Raw genomic sequence first — 22,167 nt, forward strand, 5'->3', positions numbered from 1 at the left:
AAATGCGGTTGTACCCACTGTCCACTTAACCACGGACATGTGGACAAGTGGTTCTGGGCAAACGAAGGACTATATGACTGTGACAGCCCACTGGGTAGATGCATCCCCTTCCGCAGCAACAGCAACAGCTGCATCAGTAGCAGCAACTACAAAATGGCGGCTCGTGCAAAGGCAGGCAACATTGTGTATTACAGGCTTTAATAAGAGGCACAACGCTGACAACATATTAGAGAAAATGAGGGAAATTATCTCCCAGTGGCTTACCCCACTTAGACTCTCATGGGGATTTGTGGTGTCAGACAATGCCAGTAACATTGTGCGGGCATTAAATATGGGCAATTTCCAGCACGTCCCATGTTTTGCCCACACCATTAATTTGGTGGTGCAGCATTACCTCAAGAGTGACAGGGGTGTGCAGGAGATGCTTGCGGTGGCGCGCAAAATTGCTGGACACTTTCGGCATTCAGCCAGTGCCTACCGCAGACTAGAGGCACATCAAAAAAGCATGAACCTGCCCTGCCATCACCTCAAACAAGAGGTTGTGACGCGCTGGAACTCCACCCTCTATATGCTGCAGAGGATGGAGGAGCAGCAAAAGGCCATTCAGGCCTACACAGCCACCTACGACATAGGCAAAGGAGTGGGGATGCGCCTCAGTCAAGCGCAGTGGAGACTGATTTCCGTGTTGTGCAAGGTTCTGCAGCCATTTGAACTTGCCACACGAGAAGTCAGTTCCGACACTGCCAGCTTGAGTCAGGTCATTCCCCTGATCAGGCTGTTGCAGAAGCAGCTGGAGAAAGTGAGGGAGGAGCTGGTAAGCCATTGCGATTACACCAAGCATGTAGCTCTTGTGGATGTAGCCCTTCGTACGCTTTGCCAGGATCCGAGGGTCAAAGGAATACATTCTGGCCACCGTGCTCGATCCTCGGTTTAAAGCGTATGTTGTGTCTCTGTTTCCGGCGGACACAAGTCTACAGCGGTGCAAAGACCTGCTGGTCAGGAGATTGTCCTCTGAAGAGGACCGTGACATGCCAACAGCTCCACCCTCATTTTCTTCCACATCTATGGCTGCGAGGAAAAAGCTCAGTTTTCCCAAAAGAGGCACTGGTGGGGATGCTGATAACATCTGGTCCGGACTGAAGGACCTGCCAACCATTGCAGACATGTCTACTGTCGCTGCATTGGATGCTGTCACAATAGAAAAAATTGTGGATGATTACTTTGCTGACACCATCCAAGTAGACATGTCAGACAGTCCATATTGTTACTGGCAGGAAAAAAAGGCAGTTTGGAAGCCCCTGTACAAACTGGCTCTATTTTACCTGAGTTGTCCCCCCTCCAGTGTGTACTCGGAAAGAGTTTTTAGTGCAGCGGGGAACCTGGTCAGTGAGCGGCGAAGGAGGTTGCTTCCTCAGAACGTTGAAAAAATGATGTTTATAAAAATGAATAATCAATTCCTCAATGAAGTACAGCACTGCCCTCCAGATACTACAGAGGGACCTGTGGTTGTGGAGTCCAGCGGGAACGAATTGATAATGTGTGATGAGGAGGAAGTAGACACTGTAGGGGGAGAAGAATCAGAGGTTGAGGATGAGGACGACATCTTGCCTCAGTAGAGCCTGTTTAGTCTGTACAGGGAGAGATGAATAGCTTTTTTGGTGTGGGGGCCCAAACAAACCAATCATTTCAGCCAAAGTTGTTTGGTAGGCCCTGTCGCTGAAATGATTGGTTTGTTAAAGTGTGCATGTCCTATTTCAACAACATAAGGGTGGGTGTGAGGGCCCAAGGACAATTCCATCTTGGACCTTTTTTTTTTGCATTATATGACCAATCAACAGTCGTTTGCCATGTTCAAAAAGTAAAACCAAATTTAAAAAAATACAAGAAATTAAACCAAAAGTAAAATGCCGTGTCATAATTTAAAACAAGAGGTATTGACGTGCTCTAAAACTACTGTATTGTTGTTTATATTTTATAAACACTACACTTGAAAGCTTGAGTCTTTCAATAAAAAAGTAACTGTCCATTGCACGAATATTTGCAACAGGGACAATTTTAGGGTTAAGAAAGTCAACTAATAACACTTCGACGCTGTCTGTCTTTATAAACACTACACTTGGAAGTTGGAGGAGGTATTGTGGCCCCGGCACCAAATTTACTACCGGGGCCACTCCACTGTGCAGTCCATATTTAGGTGTATCAGATATTAAACAACGGTGACAGTTGATGCCCAATTTTTTAATTATATTGTGGCCTCGGTACCAAATTGTGTACCGGGGCCACCACACTACGCAGTCCAGATACTTGTTTGGTGGAATTCAGACCAGTTGAGGGTTTTATTATTATATTGTGTGGACCACTCTATCTATACCACACTACAACTCTATACCACTCTATTTCATACTTTAATTCTATTTCATACTTTAATTCTATTTCATACTTTAATTCTATTTCATACTTTAATTCTATTACTAATTACCATAAAGAGGAACAAAATAAACCAATTTTACCAAAAGTATAATATGACTTAGACTTAGAAACACTACACTTGAAAGATCGTGCCTTTAAATGAAAAAGTCAGTCTTCATTGCACGACTATGTGCAACAGGGACAGTTTTTTGGGTTTACAAAGTCAACGAATAACACTTCGACCCTGTCTGTCTTTAACATACTTGATGGGATCTCAATGACGAATTGTCTGTACCATGTTTGGAGGAGGTATTGTGGCCCCGGTACCAAATTGGGTACCGGGGCCACTCCACTATGCAGTCCAGATAGAGGTGTATCAGATATTAAACAACGTTGACTGTTGATGCCCAATTTTTTAATTATATTGTGGCCTCGGTACCAAATTGTGTACCGGGGCCACCACACTACGCAGTCAAGATAGATAGATGCGTATCATAGATAAAGTTCATTCAGTGGTGTGGGGCAAATTGAAAAATATTCAAAATGCACTGACATTATCAAAAACAAGAGGTTGTCACACGCTAAAACTCCAACATGTATATGATGGAGAGGATGGAGGAGCAGCCGTATGTGTAGTGTAATGCAGACCTGTTGAAGGTTTTTTATATATTTTATTGTGGTGCCCAGTGCCCACTCCTCTAGGCAGTCCAGGTACATTTATTGGTGCGAATCATAAAAGTTCAGGGTTTTTAATATATATTGTGGTGACCCACTCCTCTACGCAGTCCAGGTACATTTATTGGTGCGATTCATAAAAGTTCAGGGTTTTTAATATATTGTGGTGACCCACTCCTCTACGCAGTCCAGGTACATTTATTGGTGCGATTCATAAAAGTTCAGGGTTTTTAAGATATATTGTGGTGACCCACTCCTCTACGCAGTCCAGGTACATTTATTGGTGCGATTCATAAAAGTTCAGGGTTTTTAAGATATTGTGGTGACCCACTCCTCTACGCAGTCCAGGTACATTTATTGGTGCGAATCATAAAAGTTCAGGGTTTTTAATATATCTTGTGGTGACCCACTCCTATAGGCAGTCCAGGTACATTTATTGGTGCGATTCATAAAAGTTCAGGGTTTTTAATAGATATTGTGGTGACCCACTCCTCTACGCAGTCCAGGTACATTTATTGGTGCGAATCATAAAAGTTCAGGGTTTTTAATATATCTTGTGGTGACCCACTCCTATACGCAGTCCAGGTACATTTATTGGTGCGATTCATAAAAGTTCAGGGTTTTTAATAGATATTGTGGTGACCCACTCCTCTACGCAGTCCAGGTACATTTATTGGTGCGAATCATAAAAGTTCAGGGTTTTTAATATATCTTGTGGTGACCCACTCCTCTACGCAGTCCAGGTACATTTATTGGTGTGAATCATAAAAGTTCAGGGTTTTTAATATATATTGTGGTGACCCACTCCTCTACGCAGTCCAGGTACATTTATTGGTGCGATTCATAAAAGTTCAGGGTTTTTAAGATATTGTGGTGACCCACTCCTCTACGCAGTCCAGGTACATTTATTGGTGCGAATCATAAAAGTTCAGGGTTTTTAATATATCTTGTCGTGACCCACTCCTATACGCAGTCCAGGTACATTTATTGGTGCGATTCATAAAAGTTCAGGGTTTTTAATAGATATTGTGGTGACCCACTCCTCTACGCAGTCCAGGTACATTTATTGGTGCGAATCATAAAAGTTCAGGGTTTTTAATATATCTTGTGGTGACCCACTCCTCTACGCAGTCCAGGTACATTTATTGGTGCGAATCATAAAAGTTCAGGGTTTTTAATATATATTGTGGTGACCCACTCCTCTACGCAGTCCAGAAAGATACCTTGTTGCAACGTTTTGGACTAATAACTATATTGTGAGGTGTTCAGAATACACTGTAAATTAGTGGAAATGCTTGTTATTGAATGTTATTGAGGTTAATAATAGCCTAGGAGTGAAAATAAGCCCAAAAACTTGATTTTTAAACTTTTTATGTTTTTTTCCAAAAAAATCCGAATCCAAAACCTTAACTCCGAACCGAGACCTTTCGTCAAGTGTTTTGCGAGACAAATCCGAACCCCAAAAATAACGAAAATCCGGATCCAAAACACAAAACACGAGACCTCAAAAGTCGCCGGTGCACATCCCTACTAGAAATGGTGAATTTTCGTGAGTTCCTGGATTTATAAAAAAAATGAAAAGATCATCAGCTTTAAAAAAGTAGGACCAGTGAATGGCAGGATGAGTACACAGAAAGGCCTTATTTGTGCTGCCATAAGATTTAAGAATGTTCTTTATGTTGCTCCCTGCTAGTGCTGGGTTGATATACAGAGTGATATGTAGAGGGGTCTTTAATTAAAACTATAACATAAGAAACCAAGGACAGGGATAGTAAATAAAACAATTCTGGGTAAAAATATCATAAACCAAAACAGGAGAGGTGCATGATGTTGAGGGCTGAAACAAGGATGGTCTTTTATAGAAGAGGGGTAAGTGGCTGCTATCGCTGCATTTGAGTGAAGGGTTGAGATTGCACAAGCAAACAATGAGATCAGCATTTATCCTCAGAGCTACAGTGTCTGTTGCCAGCTTCAATCAACTCATCTGACTCTGGGAATGCGTGTGACCTTTTACTGTGCAATCAAACAAACAAGCCAGGTTCATTCATGTTCTCATTTCTCAACACTAGCCAAACAAAACTAAAGTTAACAATTTCATTAACACTTTACATGTAACTATTAATTTCCAGGTTCCATTCTCTGAAATGTAGGCAGCGTCGGACTGGCCTGCCGGGAAACCGGGTGATCCTCCGTTAGGCCCCGACGCTGGTTAGCCACGCCCCCGCCCGGGTCCGTTCTTCGGTTGACAGGCAGGTCAGGTGACACTGACAGCACTGCACTGTCTTTTAAGTGCAGAGAGCTCAGACGCGACTGTGGCTCTCTGCACATGCGCCATGCAGACAATCATTGGTAGATGAGTCACATGACTCATCTTGGAAGAAGACCCGCCCACGTTGGAGACGTCCTGCCGCCCAGAGGAACTACACGAAGAATGCAGGAGCCATTGATAATAAGGTTAGTAAAGCGCGCAGCGTTGCAGCAGCGAGCAGCCTGTCATTTTGGGGGAGAGGGACATGAGAGATGAGTGGCTGTAAGGGCATGAGAGAGGGGCAATAAGGGCATGTAAGATGAGGGTCAATAAGTGCATGTAAGATGAGGGTCAATAAGGGCATGAGAGAGGTGCAATAAGGGCATGTAAGATGAGGGGCAATAAGGGCATGAGAGAGAGGTGCAATAAGGGCATGTAAGATGAGGGTCAATAAGGGCATGAGAGAGGTGCAATAAGGGCATGTAAGATGAGGGGCAATAAGGGCATGAGAGAGAGGTGTAATAAGGGCATGTAAGATGAGGGGCAATAAGGGCATGAGAGAGGTGCAATAAGGGCATGTAAGATGAGGGGCAGTAAGGGCATGTAAGATGAGGGGCAATAAGGGCATGTAAGATGAGGGGCAATAAGGGCATGAGAGAGAGGTGCAATAAGGGCATGTAAGATGAGGGTAATAAGGGGATGAGAGAGAGGTGCAATAAGGCCATGAGAGATGAGGCATAAGGGCATGTGAACTACCATGGCAGAGTGTGAAGAGGGGCAAAAGCAGCATGGCAGTGTGTGAAGGGAGGGCCAAAGCAGCATGCACAGGGTGAAGAGGGGCAAAAGCAACATGGCAGAGTGTGAAGGGGGGCCAGGTCAGCATGGCACAGGGTGATGAAAGGGGGCCAGGAGATGGGGCGGAGCAAAAGCAGCATGGTGGGCGCAGTGTGATCATAAGGAGGCACTGCATGGTGATTAAGGGGAACTAGTGTGTGTCTGATGGCACAGTGGGCTTGTGGCAATGTAATGTTTGTGTGGTAGGTGGTGGCTAAGTATTAATTGTGGGTCCTATTGATTTAACGCCGGGGCTGGTTGAAATTTTCTAAATGTACCCATTATTTTTTCCAAATAGGGCCGCCAACATTCCTGGATCCAGACAAGCCGCAAATAAAGAAACCAGCAGCCACAGGTGGTAGAAGTGACAAGAACAGGTAGGCCAGTCTGTCTAGTGCAGGCTTGGCTAACCTGTGGCACTCCAGGTGTTGTGAAACTACAAGTCCCAGCATACCCTTCCAGCAATAGGCTGCTATATATTGGCATAGCATGCTGGGGCTTGTAGCTTCACAACACCTGGAGTGCCACAGGTTAGCCAAGCCTGGTCTAGTGGGACAATCCCGATTTTTGGTGACTGTTCTGCCCAATCTAAGGTGCAGGTCAAGACTGTGTACTCTTTATATACACACTACATTCTTTATATACAACACTATGGTGCTAGCGGTCCTTTGTGGGCTGACCACTCCCCCTCTAGTGTCTGGTCTCGCTTCAATGATGGCTCGCCACACCCCCTCTGGTGGGCCCCTAGCGTTGCAGTCCCCCGGTGGGCTCTTCATGCCCCAGTCCGACACTGAATGTAGGTTATGCTTTAATTTGCTGCTTGCATGTTCTCCTGATTATACATTTCATTCTGCACAGTACTCAGTTACGAACTATAGTAATAAAGTGTGTGGTTTATTGGGATATATATGTGCACTACAAATGAAAATCTAAGCACATATTTGCCAGGATGGACAGTATAATACCATACATGCCAACCTTTTAAAGCTGGCATCCGGGAGCTGGGGGGAAGAGGTGGGCGTGTGGGGGCGGAACTTGAAAAACGCATAATTTTGGCCCCGCCTCCACTATAAAATGCTGAAATTCACGGCATTGAATAGTTGGGGACAGGGCTTAATGACACAATTAAGCCCTGCTTCCCGATATTCAATGCCGGTTATTTCGGCATTTTTTTAGGATCCGGGAGCTGTGCCTACTATTGACTGCCAGAAATTTGGGAGCCTACCAGAAATTCCGGGAGAGAAGGCAAGTGTGTAATACTGATGATGTTATATGAGCCACTGCAGTAAATCCTTAGATATACAGTAATAAACAGTGTTCATTGCTCATATTATATTACCTGTTTGACATTTAGGGAATTGACATCTTTCTGTAACAGAAATCAAACAGTGACATTGCGTGCCGTTCCCTTAATATCTGACCTGCTCCACCTGATTGGTGGGCACAAGCACCATGAAGCTGGCTTGTGCTCCATCTGATCGTGCAGATTCAGTCACAACACTTTCTACTTGTGTACCTTTGGCCTTACACTTCATTAAAGCCAACATTTTCTTTATTTATCTTGTATTTTAGTTTTCATGTTTACTTAAACTTTTCACTTTTGAGTGCAACAGTTTCTGGTTGAATTTACAGGTTTACATCTCCTAAGGACTGGAATAAACCTTCAGTCAACTAACCCTGTTACTTTTATTATGGTCACCCTCTGCCATATTTGCTTTGCATTTTTTCATTATGCCTATTACATGCCATATTCCACATACATAGCCTAGCACAAAACAGACCCCAAGAGGTCACAAACTTGCAATTTCTGCTTTTCAATCCTAATTGACTCCCATTATTGAACTATTTTTTTCACCATGATATCTATCCAGTAATGCATGATAAAATATTTGCTTACCAGACAGTTCCTGCTTCAAGAGCGGTAGAAACAGTCATTGCTTTGTCAATGTCTTTGGTGAAAACTGCTGCAGCCAATCCGTATGTGGTGTTGTTTGCTCTCTTAATTACTTCATCAACAGTTTTAAATTTCATAATTTGTTGTACAGGCCCAAATATCTTTTGACATGAAAAAAGATAACATAAATTGATTCACATAAAAAAATAATTCTTAACAATAACCTATAAAAATTAGATATGGTAGATGTAGGACTTAAGAAGCAATAGCACAGTTAGAGTAACAATCAGTTAACTTCAGAAATGTATGATTATACTTTCAGTTTTACTATATATTTTAACTAATTATATATTTTATGTAGAGCTTATATTTTCATTGTCTTGGCAGATTCAAATAAGGTACAGAGGATTTTTTTTTTGCAAAATATTATTTACCAAAGAAAGATAAAGCATTGAGTGCACAAGAAGAAATTTATCAATGAATAAAATACTTTACAATAAAATGCCATACATGTATTATTTTGCTTTTGCCTAGGAAGAAAATAATAAAAAATATAAAATAAAATATAAATAGAATTCTAAAAAAAATGTCACTATGCTGGGGGAAAGTCGATGGGGTACCAATCTTTTAAAAACATAAGATAAGAGCAGTAGGTCTAGGGGAACAATATTTACATGGGTGGAGAACTGATTGAAGGACAGCAGATAAAGGGTATAAATTGAGCATGTTCAGACTGGGCTAAAGTTACTAGTGGCGTACCATAGGAAACAGTATTGGGCCCTGTGCTTTTCTAATCCTTGTTTTAATCATTGACTTTGCCTAGAAAGCAAAGTGTATATATTTGCTGATGACACTAATACCGCTTTCATACTGCCGCCCCGGCAATATCCTGGGTTTTTCAAGCCGGGTTTTTGCCCGGGCTCGGAGCGTCCCAGCTCAGAAACTCCATTCATACTGCACCTCGGACCCGGGAATTTCCCGGGTTGACCCCATTCATACTGCACAAGTCTGTGCCCTGGCAATTTGTGGGAGTCATCATCAGAGCACTTTTCATTGGCTGAAAACATTTTTTTTTTTGTAATAGTCTGCTTTTCTGATGTTTTATCCATAAAGATGTGTGAGTGTATCTTATAAGATATTTTAATTTTTATTGTTCCATTGTATCATTTGTAAACAATCAGACATTTCTTCAGTGTTTCCACCAATTCCGTTCTGTACTGCTCACCGCTCCGTACTTTACTTTAGTCACCTATGTAAAGTATGTGCAACCTTTCTCTTTCGTTTGTTTCTTATACTGTGGATGATAGAAGTAGTTGTTTCAGTCCATACTGTTGTTTTCCTCTCGAGTTTTTTTTTTCCTGGTTTTATGTATGCAGTTAATGTAAATATTGTGAGCATTACAGGTCAGACAGCCAATCAGCTTGTTTTCTGTGCCACCCGGGTTGAAAAACCCGGGTTGCACCATTCATAGTGCAGGCAACCCGGGTCCGACCCGGGAATTACCCCTCGATAAATCCTGGGTTGAAGACCCGGGTTTTTAGACCCGGGATTTTTGACTTGTACCATTCATACTGCACCAAGACCCGGGTCGTTTGAGCTCGCCCCGGCAAAAACCCGGGATTTTGGTGCAGTATGAATGGGGTATTAGCTATATAGGGTTATTAACACAGAGCAGGATAGTAACTTGCTACAGAAAGATTTAGACAAAACAGCAAAATGGGTCATGAAATGGCAGATTACATTTAAAATGTAGGACTATGCACCTAGGTCATGGAAAGAGCTTTGCTGTTTACACATTAAGTTAAAGGAATACTAGTTGACAGATAGCCAAGCAGCAGTACATGGTGCCAGATTTCACCATCATCATAGGAAGGTGTTTTTAAAGTGGACAGTTCTGTCAGGGGATTTAGAGTGTGAAGGGAACTTTGCATTCCGCAGAGATGTGCAGCTTGAGGAAGGCATTACGTCACTCACAGTAGTCAGATCTAAGTAGAATGGTTTTGGAAGAAGCGCTGCAAGATGAGGAACGGGCAAAGAAACTTTTCAGCCCGATAGTGGTGCACTGATATGTGCCTGATGCAATCACATCATTTGACAAATTAGTCTGTCTTATGGAGACAGAGAATAGTGTTGTGGGTGTGGAAAAGGATTCCTCTTGAGAATATAAGACTTTGTCTCTTAGGTGTGAGACTGTTACTAACGTGATCACTTCTATGCCTAGTAGGATTATGACAGACCCATTAGAGATGCTGACTCTGTTCCCATTGACCTGAGATCTCTGGTGTTGTACAGGTGGATCAGTTCATTTACACCATTACAGGGCCATAACTAGGGCTGTGCGACAGGGGCGACTGACCAGGGCGCAACGCTGAATGGGGGCGCAATTTAGGAATATTTTAGGTTAGTTTGGTTAAAATTGAGGGCTAGGGGCATTTGTCTTTCTCGCCCCAGACGCTAGAATTCTAAGTTACGGCTCTGCACCATTATATTATAATGTTGCGTTGGATGTACTACAATTCCTTATTTTCTTTAAATGTTTACAGTACCATTTACTCATTTTGCCAGCTTCTGTTACTTCCCCATAACCTCTTGTTAAAAATAGTTTTAACATCCTACCACTGCATCTGCTCTTCTCTTCTGCCTTGTCACCCATCTAACTTTATTAGTTTGCCAATCGCCATATTTTGGACATTTACAGCCTATGTTAAAGAGTGGGTGTCCAGGATGGGGAATGGGAAGGGGCGTGTGGCTGTAGTCAATGTACAGTGTGGAGCACATGCAGCCATGGCCGTAGCAAGCTCTAAGGCTGTGGGAGTAAACTCCCTTTTTGGCCGTATCTCTTGCTCCAGTTAAAGTTGACTCGGCGGGTCGGCCGACTCTATAAAGTGTTAAAAGTAGAATTTAAAAACATAAAAATAAAAAGGCGCGGGTTTCTCCCCTCCTAATGCTATTAAACCTATTCCTGCCAGGCTAGTGCTGGCTGCCGCGAAATCGATGCAAAAAAATTAGTGGGTTCACAGAAACCAGCATGTCAACCAGCAGGGTGTCCTCATGCCATAATGACAAACCAAACCCAGGCTGTTCAGCAGGGCTGGATTCGCAAAGGAGTGGGTTCCACAAATAAATTGTCCAGGCCTCCCTCTAGGAATACCCAGCCCGTGCTAAAAGCACTAGGGCTCTTCCTACACCCCTAAGCGGTGGGTATAGGGTAATAAAGTGAAAGTAAAGGAAAGATAAAGAGAAAAATACCATATTAGTTTGTGGAACTACAAGTCCCAGCCAGCCCGTACTGCCATTAACAGTCTCGGCACGTTGGTGCTTATAGATCTACAAGCATACCCATGGCAACCATGGCATGCTGGCACTTGGAGAACCTGTAGTACCACAAAGCAAAATGTAAATAAACCACACTATCCTCTTTTTAAACACATTACTTTATTAAAAACTACAGCAACCCTGTGCCTGAATTCAACAGGCTATGGATCTTGAGATCCGTGGCTTGATGAATTCGGGCACATGCAAAAGCTAAATATGGGCAAATTGTGATTGTGGGTTGCGCTCAAAATACATGGCCTAATGAATCAGGCCCTATAAATTTCACATAAAGTGAATTTATCAAAACAGCATGAAATGACATTTTTGTGGAAAGAAAAAAGTGGAAATCAAACATTGTATTGCTAGAACACTGCTCCACTGCAAAAGTTTCTGATCCAATACAAAATGTATTTTGTGCAAAATTTCACTGCAACTTTGCTCAATTTTACTTAGTAATGGCAACAGGTAATTAAAACTTTTGCTGTCTTTTTCGCCTGATGCTTTTCTTTACAATACATTGATATATATTTGCATTGTAAACTGATTGTGTTACTCTTGTTTCCGGGGACTATTATCCTTATATTGTCTTCAGTTCCATGATTTTTGTCTTGTCTCTATATTAACATAGCTTTTCTCTATAACATTACACCTCCTTTTAGGGCTGCTTTTAACTTCCAGCCAGCCTTGACTGTTTCTTGAACTCTGCCCTTGTCTAGTCTTTACACAGTCTTATCTCCTCCTGGTCTTGTGATTATTATGTTCTGTACATATGGTTATCTTAAAGGTCAAAATCCATCACAAAGAAAATTTGTGCCTTTAACCTATTTTCATCCACAAAAATCCCTGTGTTGTTTATCTAATTTCATGGATACTGGTGGTAACCAATGCCTTACACTGTTACCACAGTCACAGAGCTATGGTCATGACCAATCTAAAAAAAAATGTTCTAGACCTCTGGAAGCCTCTTTATTTGACCTTACCACTTGTAGGGACCCACTGTGAGTGTTATTCAGAGCTGTGTTACTTTACGAGCAAGTGTTGTATGTTCTATCAAGTAACACTATTAAAGAATACAAATAAGGGAGGGTGCAAGCACTTTTCAACCCCTTCTGGTTCACTGAATGTTCAGACTATCCTATTCGCTCCCATTTGTTAAAAAGCAGCTTTCTCTCTTGAAAGTGAATCAGACTGTTTTTTGGGTAGTGGTTGTATAACTATTATTACTACAAAATTCAGAGGAAGAGTATGCAACATTTTAAAGACAGACAAGGAAGAGGTGAAATACATTTTAGAAAAGATGATGAGGTTGATGACACGAGATACCAGAGTTGAATTCATAGTCCCAGATCCTGCGTGTGGTTGAACTTTTCACTCTGCCCACTTTCTGCTTTTGCTGATCTCACCACTTTACTGCCATATTATACGCATCAGACAGAACTATTATAGATTTTGGGCTAGATTTACTAAGCTGCGGGTTTGAAAATGTGGGGATGTTGCCTATAGCAACCAATCAGATTCTAGCTGTCATTTATTTAGTACCTTCTACAAAATGATAGCTAGAGTCTGATTGGTTGCTATAGGCAACATCCCCACATTTGCAAACCCGCAGCTTAGTAAATCTAGCCCTTTATCTCCTCTTCAGCTATGGTGACTATATGACACTGCCTAACATTGCTGAGAGGGCACAAATGGGCTGAAGTGTGGATGTAAAAGTTGGATTCAAGTGAACAATACAATAGTCATCTGTAAAAATGGCAAATTTAGATTTACATTAGTTACATACGTTTTTCTGCATAAAATCTGCTCCAAACATGAAATGCAGTTATTTTATTGCAGCTAAATAATATTTTTGAGAATTCTAAGCCTTAGAACAATTCAAAGACTGTAATTATTTTATTAGCTACATCAGTATCTCTCATATTATGTTTATTTCTTTTTTAGTTGTAAACATACCTCTTCTGTGGCAATGCGCATGTCATCCTTGACATCTGAGAAGACAGTGGGCTCGATAAAGAATCCTTTGTTGCCCCATGCAGAACCCCCACATTCCAGCTTTGCTCCTTCTTTTTTTCCACTTTCAATTAAATCAAGAATTCGGTCATATTGTTCCTTGTCAATCTGTAATACAGGATTATTATTTTGTGTTAAAAATAATGTGAGCTTTTATTGAAACTTGCAATTGAAAGCCTAAAAGACACAACATACATGGTGACAGTATAGCAAACACAAAAACAGTAATCACTCCCCTCATATTTTAAAATGTTAAGGATCTCTACAGAACAGATTGAGAAATCCCTCTTGAAATAAGTACCTAATCAGTAACATTACTCTATATTGTTTTATCCATACTTGCCGACTTCTGGCAAGGTCTGTCCGGGAGAGGGGCGTGTCTAGATGGCGGGAGGGGTGCGGGTAAAAGCGTCATTTTGGCCCCGCCCCCACGTCAAATATGCCGTTTTGTAGCGGGGGCAGGGCCAAAATGACGCGATTCACAGCGAATCGCATCATTATAGCCCCGCAATTGTAGAATGCGGGAGACTTGCCCGCTCTCCCGGGAGTCAGTGAGACTGACCCGAATTTCGGGAGTCTCCCGGACATTCCGGGAAAGTTGGCAAGTATGGTTTTATCTCACCTGATAAATGTTGTGAGACACCTGAAGATTTGAAAACTTTATTATTATTTTATCATTATTATATTATTAAAATAAATGTAATATATGGGATATGTGTTATATTTTACTTGTAAATAGGTGATAGTAGAAAGACACAGGGCAACACAATCTCTTCACCAGGGTGTTACTCTTCTTAGAGGAGAGCGACATTCACTCATCACTGTAAAGTGTAGCTAAACTTATTGCTAGCCAAATCCAGCACTCTGGATGAGTGTCTGAATCACTTTAGAGGCTGTTGGTGCAGTTGGAAAATGATAGTTCATGGAGGTCATTAGAGGTCATCTTCCCACTGCATTGACCAATGTGCCCAATAGTTGTAGGCATTGTACTCATTGTGGCGCCACACGCTTTGCTGTATCAAGCCAAATATTCAATATCGCTAATGATATTGCAGCATGTGGCCAGCATTAAGGCGACGTCACACTAGCACTTTGTCAGCTTCAGAAGCACTCGGCCTAACTTTTATAACATTTTTATTGCAGCAGAAAAGTGCAGCATTTTTGCAGCTCACAGCTTATCATAAGCGCTTAAAATGTTCTATGTCACAGGATTTGCTCACATATAATGGACTTCAACTCTCTTTTTCGCTGCTGTCAGCGTTTTAAAGAAATCTTAGAGTGTTCATGTTATATTCTCTACGTTTTCTATGTTAAGAAGGTTTGGGAATCTCCGCACAGAATTGCCATTTGATATAAACTTGTGAATGAAAACTGCTCAGTAGCATTATCTAATAGCTTGTCAGAAATATATTTATTGTTTGTTAATAAACAGAGCAGAGTTGCTTCCCGAAGAGAAATGATCGGGATATAATCTTAGAAGGAAAGAAAGTTCTCTTGTAATAGGGGCACTCTATAGTTCACCACTAATTGTCACTAGTTCATACTAAAATCATAATTCTGTGTTGATAACTCCTTAAAAATATGTTGTTACGATCAACTATGCTATGACTAGCAAAATATATTAAAAATAAATATGATAGAGATAAGTGAATGACTCTATTATCACTTATTTTAAAGAGACAGTGCGATAGTAAGAGTGAAAATGTGTGGCTTAAGTGGCTTCATTATATAAGGATCGTGTTGTTCACCGCTTGGTCTGAACAGTAGGATCAGCCTGTGTGTGGCCAGCTTAACATGTAGAAGGATCAACATAAATGTTTGATGCATGGAAAAACATTTTCCCCCAAAAAAGTGGAAGACAAGGTTAGTCATTTTAATTTATGTGCCTACACCTGCAGGAATATAGTATTGATTATTCCACTGAACAGAGTCCTGTTTATACTTGCTTTTCAATAACATATATTTAAAATGTTCACAGCAAGCATTTCGAAATAAAGGAAATGTACAGTATCTCCTAACCAAAAGGATTTTTTAATTGATTGTCATGAAATTCTCTCTAAAATTACACAATAGGTACGGTGTGAACATTTCTCCCAGTTTAGTGCTTGAGTTAATCATGCATATAATTCCCCTTTTTTTTTCAATCTCAGGTTTCTTTTGTTAATTTAATTTTAATTTGCTTAACATGTAACTTGAGTCAAGCTTCGTAATGCCGAATCTGGACCACAAATAATGAAAATAGTTACACAATTTGTATGCTTGACTGAATGACTATCTATCTCCCTTGTATATATATATTATATAGAATGGCATTAAAAGTAATTCAATGAGGAGCTTTTCTTAAGACAACACACCTATATCAAAATAAAGCGGATCAATGGTCATATGTATTTAAGCTGGCTGGTGTGTAGGTATAATAGGTCTTGAAACATGGAATTTTAAACATCTGGGCTTCTATTTGATTATTTAGCAACACTCTTTCCTTAGATGCTGCAGATGACATTGATGAAAAAAGAGAATATAGAGCTACTAGTATGACCTATATTTTACTGTATAAAGCATATAACATGTTGAGGGCCAAAGTCAAAAGCTGAAAGGCAACATAGTTGGGTAGGCATGCACTTGAGAAGAGGGGGGGCTCCAATGAATGGGATGCCTGCTTGATTGACAAGCTGGTCTCAGAAATCCTGCATTTGCTGCTGTAAGGTGTGGGTGTGTGTGTGTGGGGGGGGGGGGGGGGGGGGTGAGTGTTTAGCCACAAGTTTTATTTTTTTTATATCCGACAGAGAATTTAGCTCATCTACTTCTGCAGGCAACAGTAGCATCTGCAAAAAGTTAGGTTGTAACTTATCTACCACTAAACTTTTACTTATATAACTTTTTCCAGTTAGCATTCCAATGTTTGACTGAGGTTAATAAAGCAGCATCTACAAGGATAAATCTTGCTTATTTAATAAAAAAAAAATAATATATATATATATATATATATATATATATATATATATATATATGACAAAGGGCCACTTTTTAGACTAATTTAAAATGGTAAAAATAACATGTACTGGCACTTATATGAAACCAATATGTGTCATTTACCACTAATGATATACGTACCTGCATTCAAATGTTACTGAACTCAAACCTATTAATACAATTCCAGTATACACTACTTTTTCTAATAGCTGATTGCTATTGCTGTGAATTTAGATGGATATTACCTACTATGCTGTATTAAGGGGGGGGGGGGGGCGGGATTCACAAAAGTAACAATGTACAAGGTAGAATAATTTAAACAAAATTGTACTTTGCTACATATAGAGATAGAGAGACACAAATTCACAAATGAATGTGAAGCATGTCAGGAATACATTATTTAGATCATATTATTAGACCTATATTAAGATTCATTTTGGATAGGGGCTCTTCTTATGTATATATTTATGTGCTTGTGAGCTGTATATAACATGTCTTTTCACACATCTCTTAAGTCATAACAGGTAAATAAATCTGGGATTTTTAATTGCTTTATGCTATGGGATGTTTAAGGAGTAGAAAAGCATGTACAATGAGACCTGGGCACCCCAAAATAGTGTGTAATCGTGGACATAAATGTACTTCAATGGCTGTTAACATAACCAAAAACTCTCACCAATCTTTCCACCATGCAAAGAGCAAATTAAATTAGTGATTATTAACTTCTAAGTTTCCAATACTTTATCTTGTAGACTAATAAAACAAGGTCCAAATCCTGCATGACACAGTCTATTTAAATATCACCAGCAGAATATTGTAGAAAGCTGTACACTTGTACTTCTAAATCTTGTTGGCTTGTGGTTTGGGTAAAATCTTTGTAAGCCGTGCTTTTTACATGAACACACATCAGTGTCTTTTTTTTATTTTACTTTTGCTTTGCATGTAGTTTACTAGCATACCAATATAATTTATATATCATAACTACCATGTATATGTCATATGTTTTATGTTATGTGACATATATACTACTTGCGATGTTATTGTACAGTACGTATCTCAGTGATGTTCTGTCAATAGTCAATAGTATTACATAAAACTATACATGAAAATATAAACCCAACTCTTTCTGCAGAAAACAATCCTAACATAAGCTTTATGTAGCTGGGAATTAAAGGGGACATATTTTCATGGCTCACAATTCAAAGAGGATTTTAGGCTTTAGATCTTTCTCTATGGAAAGTGATAGTCTGATTAGACACCTACTGGAAAGAGGGCCAAAAAGTGCATTTATGTTGCACAATCTGTGCTGCTTGTTAAAATCTTATCAACAAGAGGCTCAAAGTTCTCCTGTATAATCTCTTGCTACTAAGATATGAGGTTCTTATTGTTTTGAAAAAAAAGATGTACACATAAGAATTGAATTTGGTAGCAGTTCAAGCAGTATGTTTAATCATGTGGCTAGCCCAAGGACTGAACACAACACCTTGGAGTGTTGCCAGAAACCATTTATTTTCTAGCACATGTTGATCCCTAAGCATAGAAAGCCTGGGAACCTGGCAAATTCACACAGCACTGGTACAGCAACTTTTACTTCAATGTATAATTATAATACCTTTTGGTCTGATTATGCACAGCACCCTTTCACTAAAACATCCAAGTGAATAGGTCTAACATTACTGAAAAGCTAATTGTAAGATATTTCACAGTGCAATACGTTTGGAAAATACAAATGCACAAGACCTCCGTGCTCCATGACAGGCAGCAATGCATAGCAAAATGTACAGAAGCATAATATGTGTTACTGGACATTTGTAACATTTCTTCTCTCTCCCATATTAATATTGAGAATATCTTTCACAACTCAAACCTGGAGCAAGCCCAGAATGTCAAAGGGGAGATTCTAAACGTAAAAGCTCTTGCCTACAATAAGTCATGCTAAGCTTACATACATGTGTAAAGTCATGGCCAAAAGTTTTGAGAATGACACAAGTATTATTTTTCACAAAGTCTGTTGCCTCAGATTTTGTAATGGCAATTTACTAATACCCCAGAATGTCATGAAGAGTGATCAGATGAATTGCAATTCATTTCAAAGTCCCTCTTTGCCATGACAATAAACTTTATTCAAAAAACAATATTTCCACTGCATTTCAGCCCTGCCACAAAAATATCAGCTGACATCAGGTCAGTGATTCTCTCGTTAACACAAGCGAGAGTGTTGACAAGGACAAGGCTGGAGATCACTCTGTCATGCTGATTGAGTTAGAATAACACACTGGAAGCTTTAAAAGGAGGTTGGTGTTTGAAATCATTGTTCTTCCTCTGTTAACCATGATTAACTGCAAGGAAACATGTGCAGTCATCATTGCTTTGCATAAAAAGGATATTGCTTTTAGTAAGACTGCACCTAAATCAGTCATTTATCGGATCATCAAGAACTTCAAGGAGAGAGGGTTCAATAGTTGTGAAGAAGGCTTCAGGGCGCCCAAGAACGTCCAGCAAGCGCCAGGACAGTCTCCTAAAGTTGATTCAGCTGCGGGATCGGGGCACCACTAGTGCAGAACTTGCTCAGGAATGGCAGCAGGCAGGTGTGAGTGCATCGCACAGTGAGGCGACGACTTTTGGAGGATGGCCTGGAATCAGGAAGGCCAACAAAGAAGCCACTTCCCTCCAGGAAAAACATCAAGGACAGACTGATATTCTGCAAAAGGTACAGGAATTGGACTACTGAGGACTGGGGTAAAGTCATTTGCTCTGATGAATCCCCTTTCAAATTGTTTGGGGAATCTGGAAAAATGCTTGTCCGGAGAAGGAATGGTGAGCGCTACTATCAGTCCTGTGTCATGCCAACAGTAAAGCATCCTGAGACCATTCATGTGGGGTTGCTTCTCAGCCAAGGAAGTGGGCTCACTCACAATTTTGCCTAAGAACACAGCCATGAATAAAGAATGGTACCAAAACATCCTCCAAGATCAACTTCTCTCAACCATCCAAGAACAGTTTGGTGTCGGAGAATGCCTTTCCCAGCATGATGGAGCACCTTGCCATAAGGCAAAAGTGATAACTAAGTGGCTCGAGGATCAAACCATCAAAATTTTGAGTCCATGGCCAGGAAACTCCCCAAACTTTAATCCCATTGAGAATTTGTGGTCAATCCTGAAGAGGGGGGGGGGAACAAACAAAAACCCACAAATTCTGACAAACTCCAAACACTGATTAGGCAAGAATGGGTGGCCATCAGTATGTGGCCCAGTAGTTGATTGACAGCATGCCAGGGCGAATTGCACAGGTCTTAAAAAGAAGGGGCAAAACTGCAAATATTGACTGTTTGTATAAACCAGTGGCGGATTCAGGGGGGGCAATCGGGGCAATCGCCCCCCCTAGCAGGAGCTTGCTGTCGACAGCTGCACACTGTGCAGGTCCGTTCGGCAGTGACAGTATGCTGCCCGGCTGCTCTGATAGTGTTTTAAACACAATCAGAGCAGCGGGGCAGCAAACTGCCACTGCCGAGCGGACCTGCACATACTGTGCAGCCGCCGGCAGCACAAATCATAAAGGGGGCGGGGCCTAAACCGCCCAACCCCCCCTAAAATCGCCCCGGGTAGAGCAATTGTCTAGATCCGCCCCTGGTATGAATTTTATGTAATTGTCAATAAAAGCCTTTGACACTTATAAAATGCTTTTAATCCTTTTCAAACTCCTCACCACCACTTACAAGGCTCTCTCCCAGTCTACTGGCCCTTATATCTCTAACCTCCTCTCCATTCACACTCCCGCCCGCTCCCTGGCTCGGCCAATGATCGCCGCCTCTCCTCCACGCTTATCACCTCTTCCCACTCTAGAATACAAGACTTCTCCCGAGCTGCCCCCTTCACTGGAACGACCTCCCTCGCTCCATCCGTCTCTCACCCAATCTGTGCTCCTTCAAGCGGGCACTTAAAACTCACTTGTGCCTTAAGGCCTACCAACCATCCACTTAACCTCCCGCCTCTTCTGATTCTCCCCTGGCTCCTTTTCTCTCCCCTTTGCTTCACTCCTCTTGTGCCTGATTTTGTTTACCCTCCCTTAGGATGTAAGCTCGTATGAGCAGGGCCCCTCTCCCCTTCTGTCTCCACACCTGTTCTTCCGCTCCGTCTTTACAGTATTTGCCTGCCTGGAGTTTCTGAAGTTCTGGTACTTTGTGTTTATTGTTCTGTATTGTTTTACCCTGTATAGTATACTGTTTGTGCTGTGTACGGCGCTGCGGAAACCTTGTGGCGCCTAACAAATAAACAATAATAATAATAACGATAATAATACTTCCGTATACCATAATAACTTCTGACAAAAAGGTCTAAAAACACTAAAGTAGCAAATTTTGTGACAAATAATACTTGTGTCATTCTCAAAACTTTTGCCCATGACTGTAAGTGAATGAGCAGAGCTCATGAGCGGGAGTATGCTGTCTGTTTCAGAAAAAACTGTTTCGTGTGAAATATGTTTGTGTGTGTCAGTTCCTATTAAAAATACAAAACAAACACTATACAGCAAATACAATTTAAATTGCATGATCCCATGACAGCTGAACAACACATTATTTTATGATTGTCAAATAAGATAAACAGTCAATTCCTACTTACATCTCACTGTAATTTATGTTTACCACTGTGGGAAGGAAACTTAAAAGTGATAATTCACCCCCTGGATATTACACAAAACTGTACTTGTAATTATTGGTGGCTGGTTTAATGAGATTTATTTTGTTAGTCATGCGTGTTGACATTTTAGAAGACATACAGTATATCAATGTTTTTTTGAGTGTTAGTCCAATTCCGCATGCTCTCCTAGCGTATGAATAATCTTAGTGTTTGTTACATTTACTCTTGTAGTGTTACATGTAATTTTCTAGCACAGCAGTAGCATTTTTATATATTATAAATTGTATATAATATTTATATGTTATTTATCATATTTACTATTGCACTGTACTTCTCTCTCTGTAAATTATGGTCTCAAATATACAGAATGTTATGGTACCCCAGTGTGAGCAAAAGGGAAGAATTTACGTTGCCTATTTAACCACTGTAAAATATACAGTTTTAATGCTTGTGTGCTCGTGACTATGACAAACTATATCTTTTTATAGCATGATAAGTGTACATAAAGGATAAACAAATAAATAAGTAAATAAAAGTGTTTCTCTTTCTCTATTTGAAATTTTAGAAATATGTGAATATATGTATTTTACACTAAAGTCAATGTATAAGGCTCCCAAATTAAATTTTAACTCTTAGATTGTCAACTGAGACTCACATGTTGAAAACACTGAGCCAGAAATACCAACCATGAGAATCTATAGGTATAGCAAACCCTACATTTTTTTATTTAAATATAAAAAAATACTTGTTACAACTTGCTTTCCTTTTCCAAAGTTATGGATAAGTGGCACATTTGTGCTGCTTTTATTTAAAATCAGTAACTGCTTGTACTGATGAGAGGTCCCCATCAGCCTGTTGTGATGGCCATTCTCGGCTGTCACTCAAAATTAACTCCCATGCCCCCCACTGGCTGATATTTACATCACAGATGGATGCACCTGTGTATAAGTCATGTATCCGCTTCCTGCTTTCATGAATACCTTTGGAGAAGTCTCAGTGAGGAGTGACCCAAAGTTCCAAGATCCATATGATGAGCAGGAATCACGAAAACAAGAAGTGTGAGTTTCTGCAGTAAGGGAGTTGGTGTTATTTGTAAACTTAGAAATAAACTATATTTTCTGTAGGCTATTGTGATATGTAAGTGCACACAACAGAGTTACAAAAAGTGAAGC

General features: G+C 40.6%; 1 protein-coding gene across 1 annotated transcript in view; it reads right to left on the minus strand.

Moving 5' to 3' along the window:
* Positions 1–22,167, minus strand: part of ALDH1A1 (aldehyde dehydrogenase 1 family member A1) — a 57,925-nt gene that overhangs the window by 11,187 nt on the left and 24,571 nt on the right. Inside the window, exons 10-11 of the mRNA XM_075210983.1 lie at positions 13,329–13,493; positions 8,064–8,221 (exon numbers count right to left, since the gene is read on the minus strand). Coding sequence (XP_075067084.1) covers positions 8,064–8,221; positions 13,329–13,493 — 323 coding nt within the window. The remainder of the gene's footprint in view (positions 1–8,063; positions 8,222–13,328; positions 13,494–22,167) is intronic.

The sequence above is a fragment of the Mixophyes fleayi genome, chromosome 1 (assembly GCF_038048845.1).
Source record: "Mixophyes fleayi isolate aMixFle1 chromosome 1, aMixFle1.hap1, whole genome shotgun sequence".
Classification (NCBI taxonomy): Eukaryota; Metazoa; Chordata; class Amphibia; order Anura; family Limnodynastidae; genus Mixophyes; species Mixophyes fleayi.